This window comes from Pyrus communis, chromosome 17 (genome assembly GCF_041283825.1).
Source record: "Pyrus communis isolate YQ-2024b chromosome 17, ASM4128382v1, whole genome shotgun sequence".
NCBI classification, from domain to species: Eukaryota; Viridiplantae; Streptophyta; class Magnoliopsida; order Rosales; family Rosaceae; genus Pyrus; species Pyrus communis.
Genome location: NC_142581.1, coordinates 22,526,681 through 22,545,134, shown reverse-complemented (window position 1 = coordinate 22,545,134; position 18,454 = coordinate 22,526,681). Strand labels below are relative to the sequence as shown.

At 36.6% G+C, this 18,454-nt stretch overlaps 2 protein-coding genes across 2 annotated transcripts; both read right to left on the bottom strand.

Moving 5' to 3' along the window:
* Window positions 1-2,295: 2,295 nt before the first annotated feature.
* Window positions 2,296-6,563, bottom strand: LOC137707540 (PTI1-like tyrosine-protein kinase At3g15890). The gene is made up of 4 exons (XM_068446426.2): window positions 6,095-6,563; window positions 5,217-5,364; window positions 3,432-3,694; window positions 2,296-3,328 (listed from the first exon to the last, which is right to left on the bottom strand). Exons 1-4 carry the CDS (start codon window positions 6,136-6,138, stop codon window positions 2,653-2,655), a joined length of 1,131 nt encoding a protein of 376 aa, XP_068302527.2. The 5' UTR covers window positions 6,139-6,563; the 3' UTR covers window positions 2,296-2,652.
* Window positions 6,564-10,868: 4,305 nt separating this feature from the next.
* Window positions 10,869-12,410, bottom strand: TMM (Leucine-rich repeat (LRR) family protein). Its single transcript, XM_068489509.2, has one exon. It carries the CDS (start codon window positions 12,378-12,380, stop codon window positions 11,052-11,054), a length of 1,329 nt encoding a protein of 442 aa, XP_068345610.1. The 5' UTR covers window positions 12,381-12,410; the 3' UTR covers window positions 10,869-11,051.
* Between the last annotated feature and the right edge of the window lie 6,044 nt (window positions 12,411-18,454).

The following is an 18,454-nucleotide window of genomic DNA, read 5'->3' as shown; positions in this document are numbered from 1 at the left end:
TGAATGTTATGTGTTTATTTATGAAATATTATTAAGTATTGCATTCTCGATGATATTACTGTTTACGGTAAGTATTTTCATACTATATGTAATATACTATATTTGGAAACTATACTTGTTTTACGGCGAGGGGTTATACGTTTTCGAAAAAGATTTTACTAAGCTTTATTTTTAGGCTCACTCGCCCTTATTTTTCGCCCCTCCAGGTTTATGACAAAGCTTTTGTGTCAACAAAGATTCTTGGCAAACATTGGTTTAGGAGAGTACCTTTGATGGTATAATTCTTATCCTACTTTTACTATACATTACTTATGCTCTGACATCATGTGTGAATTAGGTTCAATCAACTCACATGCGCACTCTTGCATTTAGGCACTTTAGGTTTAAATTTATTCACATTTTCCACCTCGTTACACTTTATAGCTTTGTCACCTTTTGGGTGTTGGCCAGCACAACTCTATTCAGAGTCAAGATGGACATTTCGGGTCGGGATGTGTCAATTTTGGCTTATATTTGCCCCAAAAATGAGTTTTGGGTTAAAACTCATATTTGCTTTAAGGGTTGGAGCAAGTTGGGGTAAATTTAGAGTCTAAAATTTGAGTTTTACTCCAAAGATTAGAGTAGGTCTTAGTGAGGTGTCCTTTGTTTCCAATAGTGACAAAATATAGAAAACTTTATAAAACAAGGGCAGTGTCCCACAATGCTAAAATGTTTAAATGTATACATTTCATAACTTGTCAATTAAATGACTAAAAAGTCATTATGTACTTTGTCTTTCTCTCCAACGCAAGGTTCTAAAAGACATTAGACACTTGTTGGGCGGCGGGTTAGGGTCTAGAGTCTAGGCGGCTGGACGGAGCTTAAGTGGAGTCTAGACAAATTTAAATAAATTATAATATATTGTCCGTCAGTCGAGGCATTAGTAAGACTAAAGAGGGCCAATTTGACTTTGGAAAATTCAGAATTGTGAAATAATGTGCTAATTTGACTTTGGAAATGCTGTATGGCAAATAATTGATTGGATCACTGACATCCATTTGTTCTGGGGTTTAGGATTGTTTCTCTACCAGACAACCTAGATTTCATATCTTCAACCATCGTGCCAGAGTGTTTCCCGTGGAGATGGTTTAGAAGCTGAAACACTGAGTTCTTTTTTTTTTTTTTTTTTTTTTCTTTGTTTTGGTGAAGAACGGGGAGTATAACCCAAAAGAGAAAACTACAAAACAACAGCAAAACTAGGTCGAGGGACTATAGCAGCATCATCAATGAGATCTGGTCTGGTCTAATCCAAACGGGAGGCTCATCAAAGACAAGAACGCAAATATCCATATTAAAACTCCAATTAGCCAACTAATCCACCACAATATAAACACCGAGTTCTTTTTCAATCAAGCGAACTGGGTAATTCAAGCAGAGCACCGATTTCATGTTTCTTTCTTGGCCTTTAGGGTCGAATGGCAGCATTCGGTAGATCTGTGCTGTTTCTGCATATGTTTTTGTACATGTTTTAGCTGGGTTGGATTGTGTTATTGTATTTTTCTCTAAAAATTTGTAGCTCCTTACCAAAAACAGATACCTGCTGACTTTATTGTTGCCTCGACCTAGTCATCCAAAGTAAATTATACATGGAGATGATTCAACTTCTGCGCATGCGAGAAGCCTTTTTTTATTTTTTTTATTTTTTTTATTACGGCACTACGTTTCCCTAATAGCACCCCTAAAGATCTTTCATTTATGTTAAAACAACATATACCATTTGGTATTGAGTACTCCTTTTTTTCGTTCTCGAGTACTCTTTTGTTTGTTTCTTACAATTTATACGTTTGGCCAGTGTTGGTCTGGTCATTCTCCCGTTTGAATATAAATAAGGACATTATTTGACCGTAACAGCACCATGAAGATGAACTCATTCCATGCAAGTTGCTATCAAGCCAAAGGGGCATGAACGCTCAACAAATGTCGTCTGGTTGAGCAGCATATGAGATCTCTATATGGTATTGCCGTTGGCAAAACTATTCCTTTTCGTATATACTAATGCTCCACGTTTAGCGGGATATATAATTGTATCATAATTGAAGGAAGATCAAATTGCTGGCCATCATGCAGCATATGGAGTTCTTGTCGACACGAACATGAAAAGTCCTGGCTAGCACACGTGTACAACGCTCCTCTCACAGATCATGTGACCATGACGTGAAAGATATGGCTGTGAGAGAGAGATTGTACACGTAATATGCTCGTTGAATGAAAGAGTTTTCAGGTGCAAGGAAACAAAATCCATGTAAATGTGTACAATGATGTAAAATAGCAAATTGATAAAATAGATAAGAATTCATGATCAACGAAATTAATCGTTTCTTTTGTGTATTGCTCCACTTGGTTGCCAAACCAATAAGATATAGTGACTGATGAAAAATGACAGCCAATAAACAGTAGGAACAGTTCTTCATCTCATTCAGATGCTCAAACCAAACCGAAAAGAAAAGGGTAAAAGGCAAAAGAAGAATGCACACAGATAACACGGCACCCACGAAAACACGAAACCAATCCTTGTAAATGAACCTCGGCGATTCTTACAAATTGACAGCCAGTTCCACCTCGCCTTAGGCTTCAATCCAAACCCACATCTATCTACATGTTTTTCACACTTTCTCAGCCACTATGTGCACTCCCAGGCGCAGCCTCCTCTTTCAAATCCTTTTTTTCGTCTTTCTCCTCTGAGATGACATCTGAGCTATGTTCTTCGGCTGCTGTTGTCCCATCATTCCCCTCATTATATTCTGCAACCTGGGGAGCCTTAAATAGTTTGTCATTTTCTAGTTGGGCCAACTTCTCTTTCGATTCTCCCTTCAGAAGCTCTACCACCTCTAGCATAGTCAGTCTTCTCTCAGGCTGACTATGAGCACATAGTAGAGCCACAAAGACAACTCTTTTCAGCTCATCCTCTACATACTTTCCATTGAGTTTGGGATCTGCTATTTCATCAAACTTCCTCTCACAGGCCAATGGCAGTGCCCAATCAGTAATCGTGCGTTTCATTGTTACACTCACTTTCTCAATGGGTTTCTTGCCACTAGCAAGCTCGAGCAGGAGAATGCCGAAGCTGTAGACATCACAACTCTCTGATGCTTTCCCTAACATAGCATATTCAGGTGCAAGGTAGCCTAAGGTACCTTTAACTCTTGTGGTCACATGTGTAGCCCCATCCGGGATTAGCTTCGCAAAACCAAAATCAGCAACTTGAGCCTGAAAATCTGAATCAACTAACACATTGCTAGCTTTGATGTCTCTGTGGATTATATGTGGGGTTGCACGATGGTGAAGATAGCTGGATAAATCAAATTAAAACAATAATATGAGAGAGAATTGCAGAGAGAGGAGAAACAGCTTTTACAGTTAAAAAGAGGGAGAAACTTGGGTTCGGCACTTACGCAACTCCTTCAGCAGACCCAATTGCTATATTCATCCGCCGGGTCCAATCAAGAAGGCATTCAGCTGAGTGCTGGCCATGAAGATGGGAAAGTAAGCTCAAATTTGGCATGTAATCATATACAATTAAACGCTCTTGCCCTTCTGCACAATAGCCGCGTAAACTGAGCAGATTCTTGTGCCGGACTCGTGCCAGTATCTCCACCTCAACGGCAAACTCCATGTCTGCGTTGTTACTCCAGACTTTTAACCTTTTAACTGCAATCTGCATACATATCGGTAAACATTGTAATATAAGCATTGATTTCAAATCTTTGGTTTTTGAAGGCAGAGGGTATCTTCAACAACTTAACATTTCATCTTTAGCACAGAGTTGAACATGGTAAATATTAGAGTGACTCTTAACTAATTATACATGGAATTAAACTGGCTTAGATTAATCATTTGCCTGATCTTTTCAGAAAGAGTAATGGACTTTAATAATTGTGCACATGATATAACTTTTACAAACTTGTTCTCTCTCAGATATCTAGATCATCGTAACAGTGGTATGGCTTGAACCAAGCAATCTGGTAGGTGCAGGTGCGAACTGCAGATATAGCGCCTCTAGAAGCCTTGTGCACTTCGTTACCTTTTAGCTAACAGTAAGTATAACTAATATGCCCAAATACTGGAACTGTTGATGCGGTTCTCAGTTGGGACGTGAGACCGATGGGTAGAAAATAATGAAACGAAAACTTATTATCGACATACATCAAGCATGCCTCATCTTAAGTAGCTATTAGTCAATCTTAAGAGTTTGTAGCATTAGTGCCCACCGCCAAATGACAATGAAAATCAACTTGCCTCATGTTTAGTAAAATTGGACAGGCATATACCCCACCCATGATACATGTACAAATACTATCTCCGTAGTATATCTTCCTCTCAGAGGGTGGATTCTACCATCTGAATGTAATAATGGTTTCACTTGTTTTGAGAACTAATCAGCACCATAATTTTGAACTATATTTCAAATGCACTGAACAGCTTATTTGCAGAGGCAATGCTTTATATTTGATCATTAAACCATTAAAAAACATAAAACAGAAACTCTGAAAATCAAGACTAGACCTGGCTTGAAAGAGAGGAAAGAAAATCCTATTCCCTAATAAACTCACCCACAACAAAGAAATACCAAACTAGAACTTTCACTGTTTACAAATCAACATTTATTAAAAAGATCACACCAGTGGTTCATAGATAGAGCATACGAGTGTTTTGTCCTTACAAGAGAGTCCAAACAATGGCTACACCTATGTCATCCTCCTACAGACAAAAATTGGTCGCATCCCCAGTTTTTCGTTAGGCCTAATCCAAACATTTGATCTAAACCTAGCACTGAAACATCAAGGAATCATATCTAACCACAAAAGCCAGCTTTATGTAATCCTTCTAAATTCATAATATACCAATTCAAAAATTGAATTACTCCAGAATGCCAAACAATATTAAATTTCCTTCTAAATCAAGCAATATAAGAAATTAACTTACATTTCCAAAATCTATAAACTTAATGGATTAAACAGTAAATATTATCAATGAGACTTCAGACATCTAACTAAAAATCAACAAACAGTATCCTTTTCCAGTTTGCACGTTTTAATAAAATCAAGAACAATGCCTAATCTTTGTTTTTTCACAAAAAGAGAAAATTAACAAGATCGATAATTATGTACTGTTGATGTTAACTGAGTAACCAACAGAGATAACAAATATAAACATAAACTGAAAAAGTTAGTGATTACTTGTGATCCATCCCAGAGCTGACCCCAGTAAACACTTCCAAATCCTCCCTCTCCAAGTTTGTTGTCATAATTAAAATTGTTTGTTGCTGCATGCAGTTCCTTCAAGGAAAAGACCCTCCATGTTGGCTGCTTCTTTCCTCGTACTTTTCTGCACATCAGATTTCCACCAAATCAAATTGAATGAGAGATATATACCAAATTAGATGTTTTAGTGAATCAATTTTCTTCTCAGCAAACAACCAACTGCTCTAAGCAGACGTATAATAGCAGAAAGCCTGCTCTAAGCAGACGTATATATATCATTAACATCTTACTAATAAACAGAAACCAAAGGCAACCCGAAATCCATAGCAAAGAGGCCAGCTAATAGGCAAATTCCAGTTGATACTTGATACCCTTTTCTTGTTGCTGGAGAAAATGGAACTAAAAGGATGCATTACTGCTGAATGATTGTCAGTGGCCAAGTCATTAGAAACAGGACAGAACAAAAAACCAAGCATAGTTAATCCATTGATGCCTGTTTGTAATTTTGACTGGGTCGTTAAGATGCCACTCAACCTCAATTCTTTAGCCTATTATTTCCTCATTCGAAAGCTACATTTCGACATTTGAATTGAAAAATTCCCCTTTCCTTCTCTGTTTATCTAGCTAAACCCAGAATGCAAATCCTCCATTGAAATTGCAACCCATAAAATCTAAGAAAAAACCCAGAACCTAAACCCACTTCAACTTTCATTTCATCATCCACATAATCATATCACAAGATTTTCTCCAAATTAGAATCCACTACTAATTAAATAATAAAACAATATTCTTAAAACAAATTAACCAACAGAAATTATCAAATTCAGCTGGGAAATAAACAATGATTAACATACCGAGAAAATCCCCCTCCGCAACAAAACATTGGACGAAAAGTCATAGACAAACTCCCACCAACAAAACTCGATTATTCAGTCAATCAGAAAACGACCCCCACAAACCCAAATCAGCTCCTTTTTCTTCTCTCGTACTTTGGCCAAGCTCCCTTCTGCTTCTTCTTCTTCTGAGTCTTCTCAACTCTCTCTCTCTCTCTCTCTCTCTCTCTCTCTCTCTAGCTTGTTGCAGAATGGAGCTGAGAGAAAAAGTAAAGCGGAAGCCGACGAAGAGGATGAGACGATACCAAGCTTGGAGCTTCGGTCATTGGGTTTGTTCGGTGGGCAAAAAGCTGCAGTATTTTGGGCGAATGCTGCGCTTTTCTTTGAGAAGCTGAATGATAACAGACGGGGATTTGCAGAAAGTCCACACCCTTCTTCTTCTTCAAGCTTCCTTCTTCTCTCTTCTGTGTTTTTTATAAGTTTTTGGTCCACCTGTTACCATTTTATTCAATATTTATTTTCAAACCGCACCCAATTTTTTATTTTTTTACAAAACCCAATTTTTTATTTCAAACCGCACCCAATTACGGTTTGTATTTAATATTTTTCATTTAATTTATTTACAGTTTTGTCATTTTTTTCATATTTATTAGGGAGCGTTTTTGTTCACAAACCATAAACTATGCTCATTGTACGTACAATTATTTGCCAAGTATCATTTCACCTAATTCTATTTAATTTTTTTTTTTAAATCGAAAATGTAACATTTAAGTGAAAGGAGACGTGACAAATGATTATGTGTACAATAAGTATACACCATGATTTATAGTGGTAGCAAAAATGCTCCCTATTTACTTCTTTTGTTTAGCAGTGGTTACTAGTTTTGTAATCGAAATCAAAATAAGTAGTTAAATTTTTACAGATTATTTGTGTATTTTTGGGCTAATGAAAATTCAAAATAAGTAAGATTGATACAAAATAAGAATTCAGTTAAAATATGTCTATCTATTTATATTCATATTATGTCTCGAATTTATGATAAATCAATAATATAGTTTACTTATATTATAATATATGAATTGATAAAGCTATCACACTTAAGATTTATCTCGACTTATTTCTTAAATAAACACTCTATCACTCTATCACTCTGTCATTCACTACGAGAACTAATCTTGGAGCATGAAGTGAAACTTTACACCATATTACTTTTGACTCAAGGGGTGACTTTCTTGGAAATAATTGAATTTGGGGCCAATACATTACTGTTCCAACTTCCATCTCATAATTAAGGTTTCGTTTGGAATAAAAGAAAGTAGTTACACATGCATGAGCTTTACAATTAATTGCTTTAAAATATGATATTATTGGTATGAATTTGGCTTTAAACCGTCCACTTCCTTGGTGGGGTTCCTTTGTTCCAAACGGTGACAAAAGACATAAAACTATATAGAAGGACAATAGTGGTTGAGATTTGCATGACTTCTCGCTGTGATTCTTGAGAATTGAAATCAATAAAATTAGTTCTTGAGATTGTCCATTATCAATCATTTTGATCATTGGGTGAAAAATTATATTAAATTATGAAAAATTATGTTAAACAAAACTATCCTCAATTTAATAAATAATAGGCCAAATGATTTGACCAAAATTGAGGATGTTTTTGTTATTTTATTCTTATTTTATGGAGATTTTTCACGGAATGACCAAATTGATTAATTAGGGACAAACTCAGAGACCAATTTTATCTATTTCAAGTCTCAGGGACTAAAAATGAGGAGTTATCCAAATTTCAGTGACCATTTTGACTAAACAACGTATTTAAATATATACGAAGAAAGTTGAGGTTGCACCATAAAATTAATTGGTAATATAAAGAGTAACTCAACTTATTTATAAATTCATGCCTCTCATCAATAGGAGATTCATTCTCAACATGCCCCTTACGTGTGGTGAATTTTCAAGCCTAACACGGGGACTACACAATCAGGATGACGTGGAGCACGTGTGGCTGTTGGGTTTCACATGTGAGGCAGCCTGTTCTAATACCATGAAAAAAGTTGAGATTCCATCATAAAACCAATTGGCAATACGGGGAGTAACCCAACTTACATATAAATTCATGCAAGGTCCCTCGTCCCATCAATATAAGATTCATTCTCAACAGTATACAAGTAGCTGTTATTTGCAAGTGATGACTCTGTTGCCTATTAGTTTTGCATACATGTCATAATTTAACATTTAAAAGACTAAAACGTCATTATGCACTTTGTATTTTTCTCTGATGTCTTTGTGAGTCTTCCTGGCCTTGGCAATGGTGGATTGCCGTGAGAAAGCCACCAACTGATTCACTTTTTTTTTTAAGGAAAAAAAAAAAACACCTACATTACAAAATGTGGTAAGTGTAGATTTCCTCTCTAGTTTTGTTTTTCTTTTAAATTCTTTCACGAGAATACATGTTAACTATTTTAGAGTGCTAACAATAGCACTCACCCAAATATTTGATTTGTTTTGACGTCTACAAAAGCTAGTATCTAGTTTAGTAGGTAAAATCAACCAAAAGTTGTACAAAATGTTTTGAAATAGTCTCATTTTCACTATCTATAGATAAATTCAAAAAAGATGGTGCTATCTCATAAGATTAATGTTAGAGACAACAAATTTTAAGATGTTAATGACGTGCTAATGTTTTATTTGTTCTCAGTATGATCCTCTTCTGACCTTATTTATCCACAAGAAATAAGAAATTATCAAGTTAACTGGTATATAAAGAGTATGTGTCATTTGTGTCATTGATCTAGAAAAAAGAGATGTGAACATTGCATGATTGCAATAAGAAGGAAGAATATACAAAAAGCAAGAGATCTCACATTCTCCTTCAAACCATATGATAGATTGTGAATAGGTTCAAAATCTTTTACTAGTGGAATAATAATAACAGCCTTTTTTCATTTCTTTTTTTTCTTTAAAAAAAAAAAAAATGATACTATTTACATTAAAAGGGAGTAAGTGATTAATGGAATAGCAATATTTGTGATTCAAATTTGTCTTTAACGATAATCGAACTTAAGATCTGTCATTTACAAGTAAAGAGAAATACCACAAACTAGTGGCAAAATAATACTAACAGCTAACACCTTATTTTGTGGAAATACTGTTCAGTCGATCTCAAAACTTTCTTGAACCAAGTGAAAACAACTTTCACTAAACCAAATGATCGTTGGTGAATAATTATTGATTTACCAATACGAATCAACCATTTCATCTGCCCCATCAGGTTTTAACTTTTCTGTAATTATTTTTCAAAGTGATTTTTAACTTTTTAATTGTTCATATTATGCTGCATTTTAAAATTGAACTACTTCATTGACTGTTGTTGTTTGCGAAATTCCCCTGCAAAACTAATGCAAGAAGAAGCATCAAATAAGTAATAGAATATGCCAAAGTGGCTGGAACAAGTTGATTCTCCATCTCTACCTATAAATAATTGATCAAAAAAATTTAAAAAGTTACACAAACCAAGTGATGACAATAATAATTAGCCAAAATTATATAAAATCTCTTCGAGAAAGCAACAAGAATTATTTAAATACTCTGAACACGGTGATGTGATTACACTTATGGTGCAATAAGCAATACGTTTTTTGTAAGGTGAAACTTAAGTCTTAACACGTTGAGGACAATAGCCGTACTCAAGTTGAGAGATTTTTCGATGTATTCAGAATACAGGGTATTATGCCACATGTTATTATATAAGTGATGAAATTTTTTATATTTTTTATTTCAAGTATCTCTCAAATTATATAGTTAAATGTGATATATCGTCTCTTGTTCTGAACACACTGAAAAATCTCTTATCCAAATCTAACTTAAAATTTACTAAACTAAACGTCTAAAACGGTAACCTACAAGTCGATGTCGTACCAAAGTGGCAGTGTTTTTGGTGAGTCCTAGAAGACAAACCTTTGTTTGATTGGAGCTTTCATAAAATTTGGCAGTTGCCGATCAAGGTTTATATGGAGTGACAGTTCTAGAAGGATGCACTGCTATTCTTGGATTATATGTAATGCATTATTTCTTCTTCATTTGTTTGGTAGTTTGTAGAACAACTTGTCGTTGATTGGAATATATTCTGTTTGAAAGTATTAATTTCACATCGAATAAAGTGTATACAATGTCAATTAGTTTTATGTCGAAACGCATCTCAACTTTCTTCATCTTCTCCTTCTTTTCGCTTTTGGTTTTTTTGTTTTTTATTGTATTCCATGTAACATAGTAGATGTGGGCATAGTCATGTTGGTTAGAGCATATGTGCTCTCTTCTATGCACTCAAGTTTGAATTTCCCTTCTCGCAATGTAAATAAATTTAAATTAGAATACATTTGTATACAAAAGACTGTATTTCCTAATAACTTATGCTAAGTTGTCACTCAGTACTACGGTATGGTAATATTCCTCTTCACTTGGAAGTGAGAGGTCTTAGGTTCGAATCTCGTTGATGGTGAATTCGGTGTCAAATTAGGTTGTCCATTGTATGATGTAGCCGAACCCTCATCCCCTTAATGTAAAAATATCGATATACTAAAAAAAATTTGCTAAGTTATTTTCAATCCACCGAAAAATTTAGAGTAAAAGGTTATTTTTGACTCTTTGTTTAACACCTTCCTACCAATGTACACAGAATAAAAAGAGATGAAGGAAAAAGATGCGACATGTAAGATGATTTTTTCCCAACCAAACCCAGCTAATACCACAAAAGAGGCAAAGACTTTGAAATATAATTTAAAGTAGGTAATTCATTAACCAAAATATTAATTAAACTTATTTATTGGGATAAACAAAAATAGTAATACACACTTAAACTATACAATATATATTATTATCTACGACAATAAAAATAGAGCTCAAGATCTTTAAACTATATTAAAAGAAAAGTTAAGTCAGTACACTTCGATGTGCCAAACGAAACCGAGAGTTTTTATGGTCTCGGTGTATCACATGTACCAATGCTAAAATTGAATGACGAGTCTAAATTGTCTTCCAACCCACTATTAGAGTTGTAGCAAAGCCCAGAATTGTTATAGAGCCTGAGCTTCCTCCTCATCCTCCAAACCATTTCTCTTCCAAATGGGATTGGACCCATTAGCCAATTGTCATTCAATCTCAATTCACTCACACTTTTCAGCTCCCTAAAACTAGCTGGGATTGAGCCGTTGAAGTTGTTCCCGTCGAGATGAAGCACGCGGAGGCTCGGCAACCGACCTAGTGATGCTGGTAGAGGACCATGCAAATTCATGTTTGACAAAATTAGTGTCATTAGCCCCTTCATACCATCGAACAAGTCACTTGGAATTGGAGTGGGCCCCATTTGGTTTCCCTTGAGGATCAAGGTTTGAAGGGAGATTAAGCTTCTAATCCACATTGGAAGGGGACCCTTGAGTCGATTGTAGCTTAAATCCATCAGCATAAGGCTTTTCAGGCCGCCAACGGAGTCGGGAAGTGGGCCGGCGAGATGGTTGTGGCCCAAATCCATTTTGATTAGGGCATGACAGGCTCCAATGCTGGATGGGATTGAACCCATTAGAAGATTTTGGTTCAGATCAAGGATGCTCAAAATTGGGAAGGTAAAATTGGGTATTGAACCGGTTAGCCTATTTCCACTGAGGTCTAACGACCTCAGACCGGTGATCCGGCTCAATGACACTGGAATTGAACCGTTGAGATTGTTTTTGTGGAGGTCAAGGACACTTAAACGGGTGAGATTGCCCAACTCAATAGGAATAGGACCCACATGCTCGTTTTCTCTAAGAACTAATGTCTGAAGTGTGGGACCCAAACGCCCCAAAAACGATGGGATGGGCTGAGGATTGTAGGTAAAACAACGGTAGAAAAATAAGGTCCGGAGGTAAGGAAGTTTAGTGATGGAGGGTGAAATATGAGACCGGGTCGGGTCGCATGTCGGGAATGCGGTGTCATCGGATAGGGCCCCGAAAGAGAGTGAAACGATGTGGTAGACGTTGTCCTTGTCGGGCTTGCACTCAATGCCATGCCACCGGCCACGGCACACGTCGGGAATTTCAGTGGCCCAATCGTTTCCTGTTGCCCGCATGATGTCATAGACCGCTTCTTGCTCACGGGCATCGGTTTGGGCTCCGTCTTTGTTCATGGAGAACCCGTTTTGTGGTCCGTCCACAAGGTCGGACGGCACACCGGAATCCGACATGATGACGGTGAAAGGCATGGCCCCTAATGTGCAAAAACACAAGAAAGATAGAAATAAGAGTAGGGGTGAGAAGATGGGAGCCATTGTAAGAAGAAGTTTGGACTAAGTTTAGGAGTGGATGAGTATGAGTGGCAGTTGGGAGGTATATATAAAGGTTGAGTGCGTTTTTTTTTTGGGGGGGGGGAGTTAATGTTATTTGGGTCGGGTTGGTGAATGAGGTATTTAATGGTTCACGGGAAATGGGAGCTCTACTGATCCAGTGTGACAAAGTGGAAATAAATACATGAAATTTTGTGCATTAATATGCTTCACGGGATTTATACCAAAGTTTTTTTATTTTAATTTTTTTGGGTTGGGGGACACTGAAATTTGTTGCATTAATTGTTATTGAAATGCTTCACTTGTAACCACATGTTCTTGCAGCTTCAGTCTTAGAATTCATAAATATGAATATCCTAAAGGTAATATACACACACAGAGCAATGTTGCACAGAAAGAAATGCCATGACCCAGTAAGCTCAATCAGCTCCTTTCTCTTCTTCTCCAAAATTCTCAAGCTCTCTCTCTCTAGTTTGTTGCAGAGTTTGAGTGAGAGAAAACAAAAGGCTGGAGAAGACGATTAGACGAAGATATAGGAGGTGATTAAAAAGGAAAAGCGCTTCGAGAACCAAACAAAGACATTGTTTGGTATAGAGGATTGGATTGAATGATAAGAGATTGTTTAATCAAAGATATGTTGAAAGAAGAAATGAAAAAAATTTGACCAATTTAGAGGTAGAAGAATGATTACTCATGTAGAAAACTTATTCGTTCGAAATCTTTTCCAAAATGGTAGGACAATGAGAGGTTTCTTTCATGTTTAATCCCTTTCTACTCATCTCAAAATGAAAAATTATTATCCTCTCTACCTAATATGCCTTGAATTTAAAGAGTTTTCCATTTTAATCCAAACCTTTATACCAAATTACCAAAGAGGATTTTCAGTGAGCAATTTAATATTTAATAAGATGGCCTTGTTTTCTTTTTATCTTTCAAGTTTTTGATCCTGCAAGTAGCCTTCTTATTTTCTCAGTTTCAAGATCAATATCTTTGACTTGACAACCCATAATATTAGAGAAAATTAGTGAAAACTCCAACAGGAGGAAATTTTTTTTATTGTGACCAGAACAGGGGGTATATTCCGCGTTTTTATATAAGTGATGGAAAATTTTATGTTTTAAGCTATTAACTTTTTAACACACATATACCACCATTTGTATAGTGACATATGGTATACAATCCTGTGTATCGATCACACTGAAAAATTTCTCCAACGAGAGAGAGAGAGAGAGAGAGAGAGAGAGAGAGAGAGAGAGAGAGAGAGAGAGAGAGAGAGAGAGAGACATAGGAGGCCGGAATTGAGGGGAAGGGATTTGTGGTACGTGGTTTACAGTTCACACAAGCGCGTTCTTTATAGCTAGTTAGCTACCAGCCCAGCGGTATCGTACGTTGTCTCAACTTATGCTTGAAGTTTTGCTGAATCAAATCAAAGACGAACTAATACATTAACATCGATAGGACGAACTAATTACAATATTTCGGAAAAATTGAGGGACAAATCTTGGCAGAAAAATGTAACAATCGAATCACCAAATTGTATCTGCATTTCTCTATCGATTAAGGAGACAGTCTCTATAAACACAAGTAGAGACGTTTCCACATCTGTAGCTAGTGAAGCTTTTTTCCTTGTAGTGCAAAGATCCATAGAGGTTTTAGACCTATTCCATGAAATGCTACCGTTTTCTCTAACAGCAAACGTAGCTGAAAAGCAAACTTAAAAACTATAGTATGTAAATGTGAAGCCAAGAATTTGATGTTATGGACCATTCCTTCCACTGACGTATCCAAGATTTCATCCATCATTAGCATGTCCATATATAGTTACAATCGCGTTCGTCTCTATCTCCAGTTTTAGCCATCCTTGTTCCACACTACTCTGTAAGACCAGCCCTAATAGCCTCAATAGCTCCGCCATAATGCTAGAACAACATGGGAAACCTCCAGCCCACCAACAGCAACGAAGCAGCCAACCGGCGATCGTGCAACCCAACCAAATCCTCCCTGTGATATAAAGAAGAAATCCATGCGCCGTCACAATTCACCTTCTGTCCTTCAGTGCTTCACAAATCCCATTGCCGGCTTACCCCACTTAGCAGGAGCAATCATCTCTTCCCAGTCGTCAGTTTTGCCTCAACATACTTAAAAATTGATATCTGCATAAAACTTACATCATTGCGACATTTACATATTCTGTTAGAAAAATTAGGATCTAGTTGCTATATTAAATTATATAAAAATTTCAGAAATAATTCATGCAATTATATATCAAAATTAATGCATGCACATGATTAACCAATATTAAATGAACATGACATAATAGATTTGAAAAACTTGAAAATTCGATCGAGGCAAGTGTTAGACACTTTGTCCTTAAGATAAGTTTACGCCCCACTATGGTGCTCATGGTTGATCGCGCATATCTTCCAAGATACAACGACCACGTCCTTGTAATAATAGCACTCCAAATCACAAGGCTCCATGAACCACGATTGTGTTGAAAACTCTTTTATATGGACTCTATGAGACTCTCTAATATTTAATGCACTCTATGTATGATTATGTAAACAACGAAAAGTTATTTTTTGATTATAAGGGCTTCCTTATTTATAGAATATGAGATACATCTTTGGAAAATATGTGACTATTCATGAAGAGTCAAAAGTTGCAACTCTTCATTTGAGTAGACACATCTTTCTACCAAAAGGCTCAACTTCTAATTTCCATTCAATTAATAAATTTAATATAATAATAATATTATTAAAATTTCTAACAATCCCCCACATGAATGGAAATTGACTCAATACAATGCAAATGACAATGCAAACACTAGAGATAGAATTTAGTAGAAAAAGTAGGGGTGGTTCGGTATGGGATACCATACCGAAACTAGTATCCCGAATCCCAAACCAAAATTTTTCGGGACAAGAATTTGAAGACCAATCCCAAACCAAATTTTCGGGAATCCCAAATTTCGGGAATCCCGAAATATTTTCGGGATTTTGGGACAAATCGGGAATCCCAAACTGAAATATGAAATTATGAATTGTTCTTCAAATATATAATTCAAGAATACATTCATGAACTAGGAATTTCATTTCATTCACACTACCATTTAATTGAACACTGGCATGCTTGACTGTTTTTATCATAGTCAAAATTCAAATTAATTAAACCCTTTTTGCAATATGTTGAGAGACAAAAGAATCAAGCCTTCTAAAATCATCAGCCATGGCAGCATCAATAATAAAATCCACATGAATATCAAACAAAAAATGAAAAATATGCAAGGTGTAGGGCATTCCAGGTTGCAGAGCATGAATTAGAAACTACTAGCATCAATTATAAAAGAATAATATATATAATAATTAATATTATATATTTTCGGTTCGGTATGGGATTCCCAAAATATCGAGAAGCCAATCCCAAATCCCATACCGAAATTTTGGGATCGGTTCGGGATAGCATCCCGAAAATTTCGGGAATTTCGGTTTGGGAAATTTTTGGTTTGGGATCGGGATTTTTTCGGTTCGGTTCGGGATTTTTGGGAATTTTTTCCACCCCTAAGAAAAAGTACCGTATCGGGATAGGTGGCTTTTGGCTTTAAACCTTTCGTAGTGAATTACTATCGGATTTACTTGGCTAATCAGTGAACGCGATGTCTTGAACTACTTAGCCGTTTGTGTAAACCAAGACAATAGTAATCACATAATACCCTTCCAGACACCTCGTGATTGCTCGGTTGTGTTCATTTTGACCTTGAACAATTCTTGGTTTCTCATGAGTGCTTTTAGAGAACTAAGCCCTTAAAAAAATTCTCACAAGAACGGCCCAATTCCTCACTTAAGATAGGTGACTTCCCATTAAGAGTATCCTGCAATACCTCACTTGTTATTTCTAAGTATATGAATCATTAAAAGCAAAGCTTATCTTAAATACGTTGCAGATAGCATTGTTTCATCATAGGACATGGGTAGGAGATTATCTCCGTAGTGCTTCCATTGAATCATCCACAAATTGGTTGTCCCCTTGAACCTAGATCTTGGGATCTCCAGTTAGCTAGGTTGGGTTGCCATTATGGCGATTCTTAAAGACGTAGGCCTTTAACCCATTCTCCTCGATGATACAACTTACTCTCTAATCAAACCTTTAAAAATTGGTACCACTATGTGACATCCCACATCGCTCAGGGTAGTGATCCTTAAATGTATATTCACATCTTTACCTAGCACGAGGCCTTTTGGGAGCTCACTGCTTCGGGTTCCGTAGGAACTCTGAAGTTAAGCGAGAAGGGGGCTAGAGCAATCCCATGATGGGTGACCCACTGGGAAGTTGCTCGTGAGTTCCCAAAAACAAAACTGTGAGGGAATGGTAAGCCCAAAGCGGACAATATCGTGCTACGGTGGTGGAGCGGGCCCGGGAAGTGATCCGCCCCGGGCCGGGATATGACAAATTTGGGCTTAAGAGCAATCCCATGATGGGTGACCCATTGGGAAGTTGCTCGTGAGTTCCCAAAAACAAAACCGTGAGGGAATGGTAAGCCCAAAGCGGACAATATCGTGCTACGGTGGTGGAGCGGGTCCGGGAAGTGATTCACCCCGGGCCGGGATGTGACAAATTTGGGCTTAACTTGGGAGTTCCTACGGAACCCGAAGCCAGTGAGCTCCCAAAAGGCCTCGTGCTAGGTAGGGATGTGAATATACATTTAAGGATCACTACCCTGGACGATGTGGGATGTTACAACTAGGTTGACTATTCATTATATGGCCATCACAAACTTTATATCCATGCATGGAAATTATTTCCTTTGAGAGTAGTTTTTTTCCAATGTAATTCCTCCAAACATGCGTTCGGACTTGATAAGTAATTCGCCAACACTTGAGTAAACTCCCCCACATTTAAGGTATTTATAAGAATGTCTCCAACCTTACCATACCTTAAACAATTACTCATTACAAGAGATGTCATTTTGATTGTCTCATTCAATTAGCAAATTATATTTCTATTTCTCAAAAATAGCTAAGCCACCTCCACAATTTCCTCACATTATGGTTGCTTTATAATGCTATCAATTACTCACTTATCAACCTTAATACTTCTTGTAAAAATATCAGTAACCTGTTGGTTTCATGTACGAAAAAAAAAATTCCATTCATGATTGACTAGATCATTGATGCCACAAATATCCAAATACCAAATTCGACCTCTATAAAACTTCTTCAAAATATAAGAAGCTCTTGGGAAGAAAGATCTCCCTCAAAGCCGAACATACGACTTTCATTGAATACAGTTTTCCACAGAATTCTAGAAGTAGGAAACTATGACGATAGTCTTTCTTTGTCTATCTTCAATTGTTAGAGATTTGTTTGTAGAACTTACACAGTTTCCACGGTAACCCTCACCCTAGAGTGCTTAAACCTTTCAAAGCAGACTTTGGCCCCCACAACTAAAGCGTCATCTTCAAGACGAATAACTCAAACAAAATGAGTTCATGCTTTACAATTTAACTAAGGACAACATCACTACTGATTGTCACAACATCACGACTGATTGTCATTACTCAAAATCAAATTTCATCGTCTTACCGTGACGAACATGGTTCCCATTATATTACTCCTCTTTCGAGAAAGTACACATAATTCTCCATAGTACAACATTTGATATACAGTGGAGAAACACAAATCTGCAATTATGATATGCCAAACGATAACAAATGCATTTCTATATACCTTTTATTGCAAACATGGATTTTATGAACACACACATAAATCTGATAAATATACGCATACGAACATTAATTTTGCTCGGCAACTGCTAACCAAATTGATCAAGCAAGGCATCTGTTGAGAAAAGTCATTGGGGATGCCCAAATATCCACTAGTTTGATCACAAACCATTTGACCCTTGCAATCAACCAATGACTTTCCGTTGCAATGTGGCAATGCCCATAAAAATTTTCATCTAGGAAGTTCATCTATTCGACTTATATCAAATCCTTTTCAATTATGAGATAACATGTTTAACACAAATTCAAATTTACACTGTTGCATACAGTCCACAGA

What these genes read in the sequence shown, in the direction of transcription:
- LOC137707540 (XM_068446426.2), bottom strand. Translation starts at nt 6,138, where the DNA reads ATGACTTTTCGTCCAATGTTTTGTTGCGGAGGGGGATTTTCTCG. An exon ending in TGCGGAGGGGGATTTTCTCG is followed by an intron (nt 5,365 to 6,094) that starts GTATGTTAATCA and finishes TCTGATGTGCAG; the next exon opens with AAAAGTACGAGGAAAGAAGC. An exon ending in AGCTCTGGGATGGATCACAA is followed by an intron (nt 3,695 to 5,216) that starts GTAATCACTAAC and finishes ATATGTATGCAG; the next exon opens with ATTGCAGTTAAAAGGTTAAA.
- TMM (XM_068489509.2), bottom strand. Translation starts at nt 12,380, where the DNA reads ATGGCTCCCATCTTCTCACCCCTACTCTTATTTCTATCTTTCTTGTGT.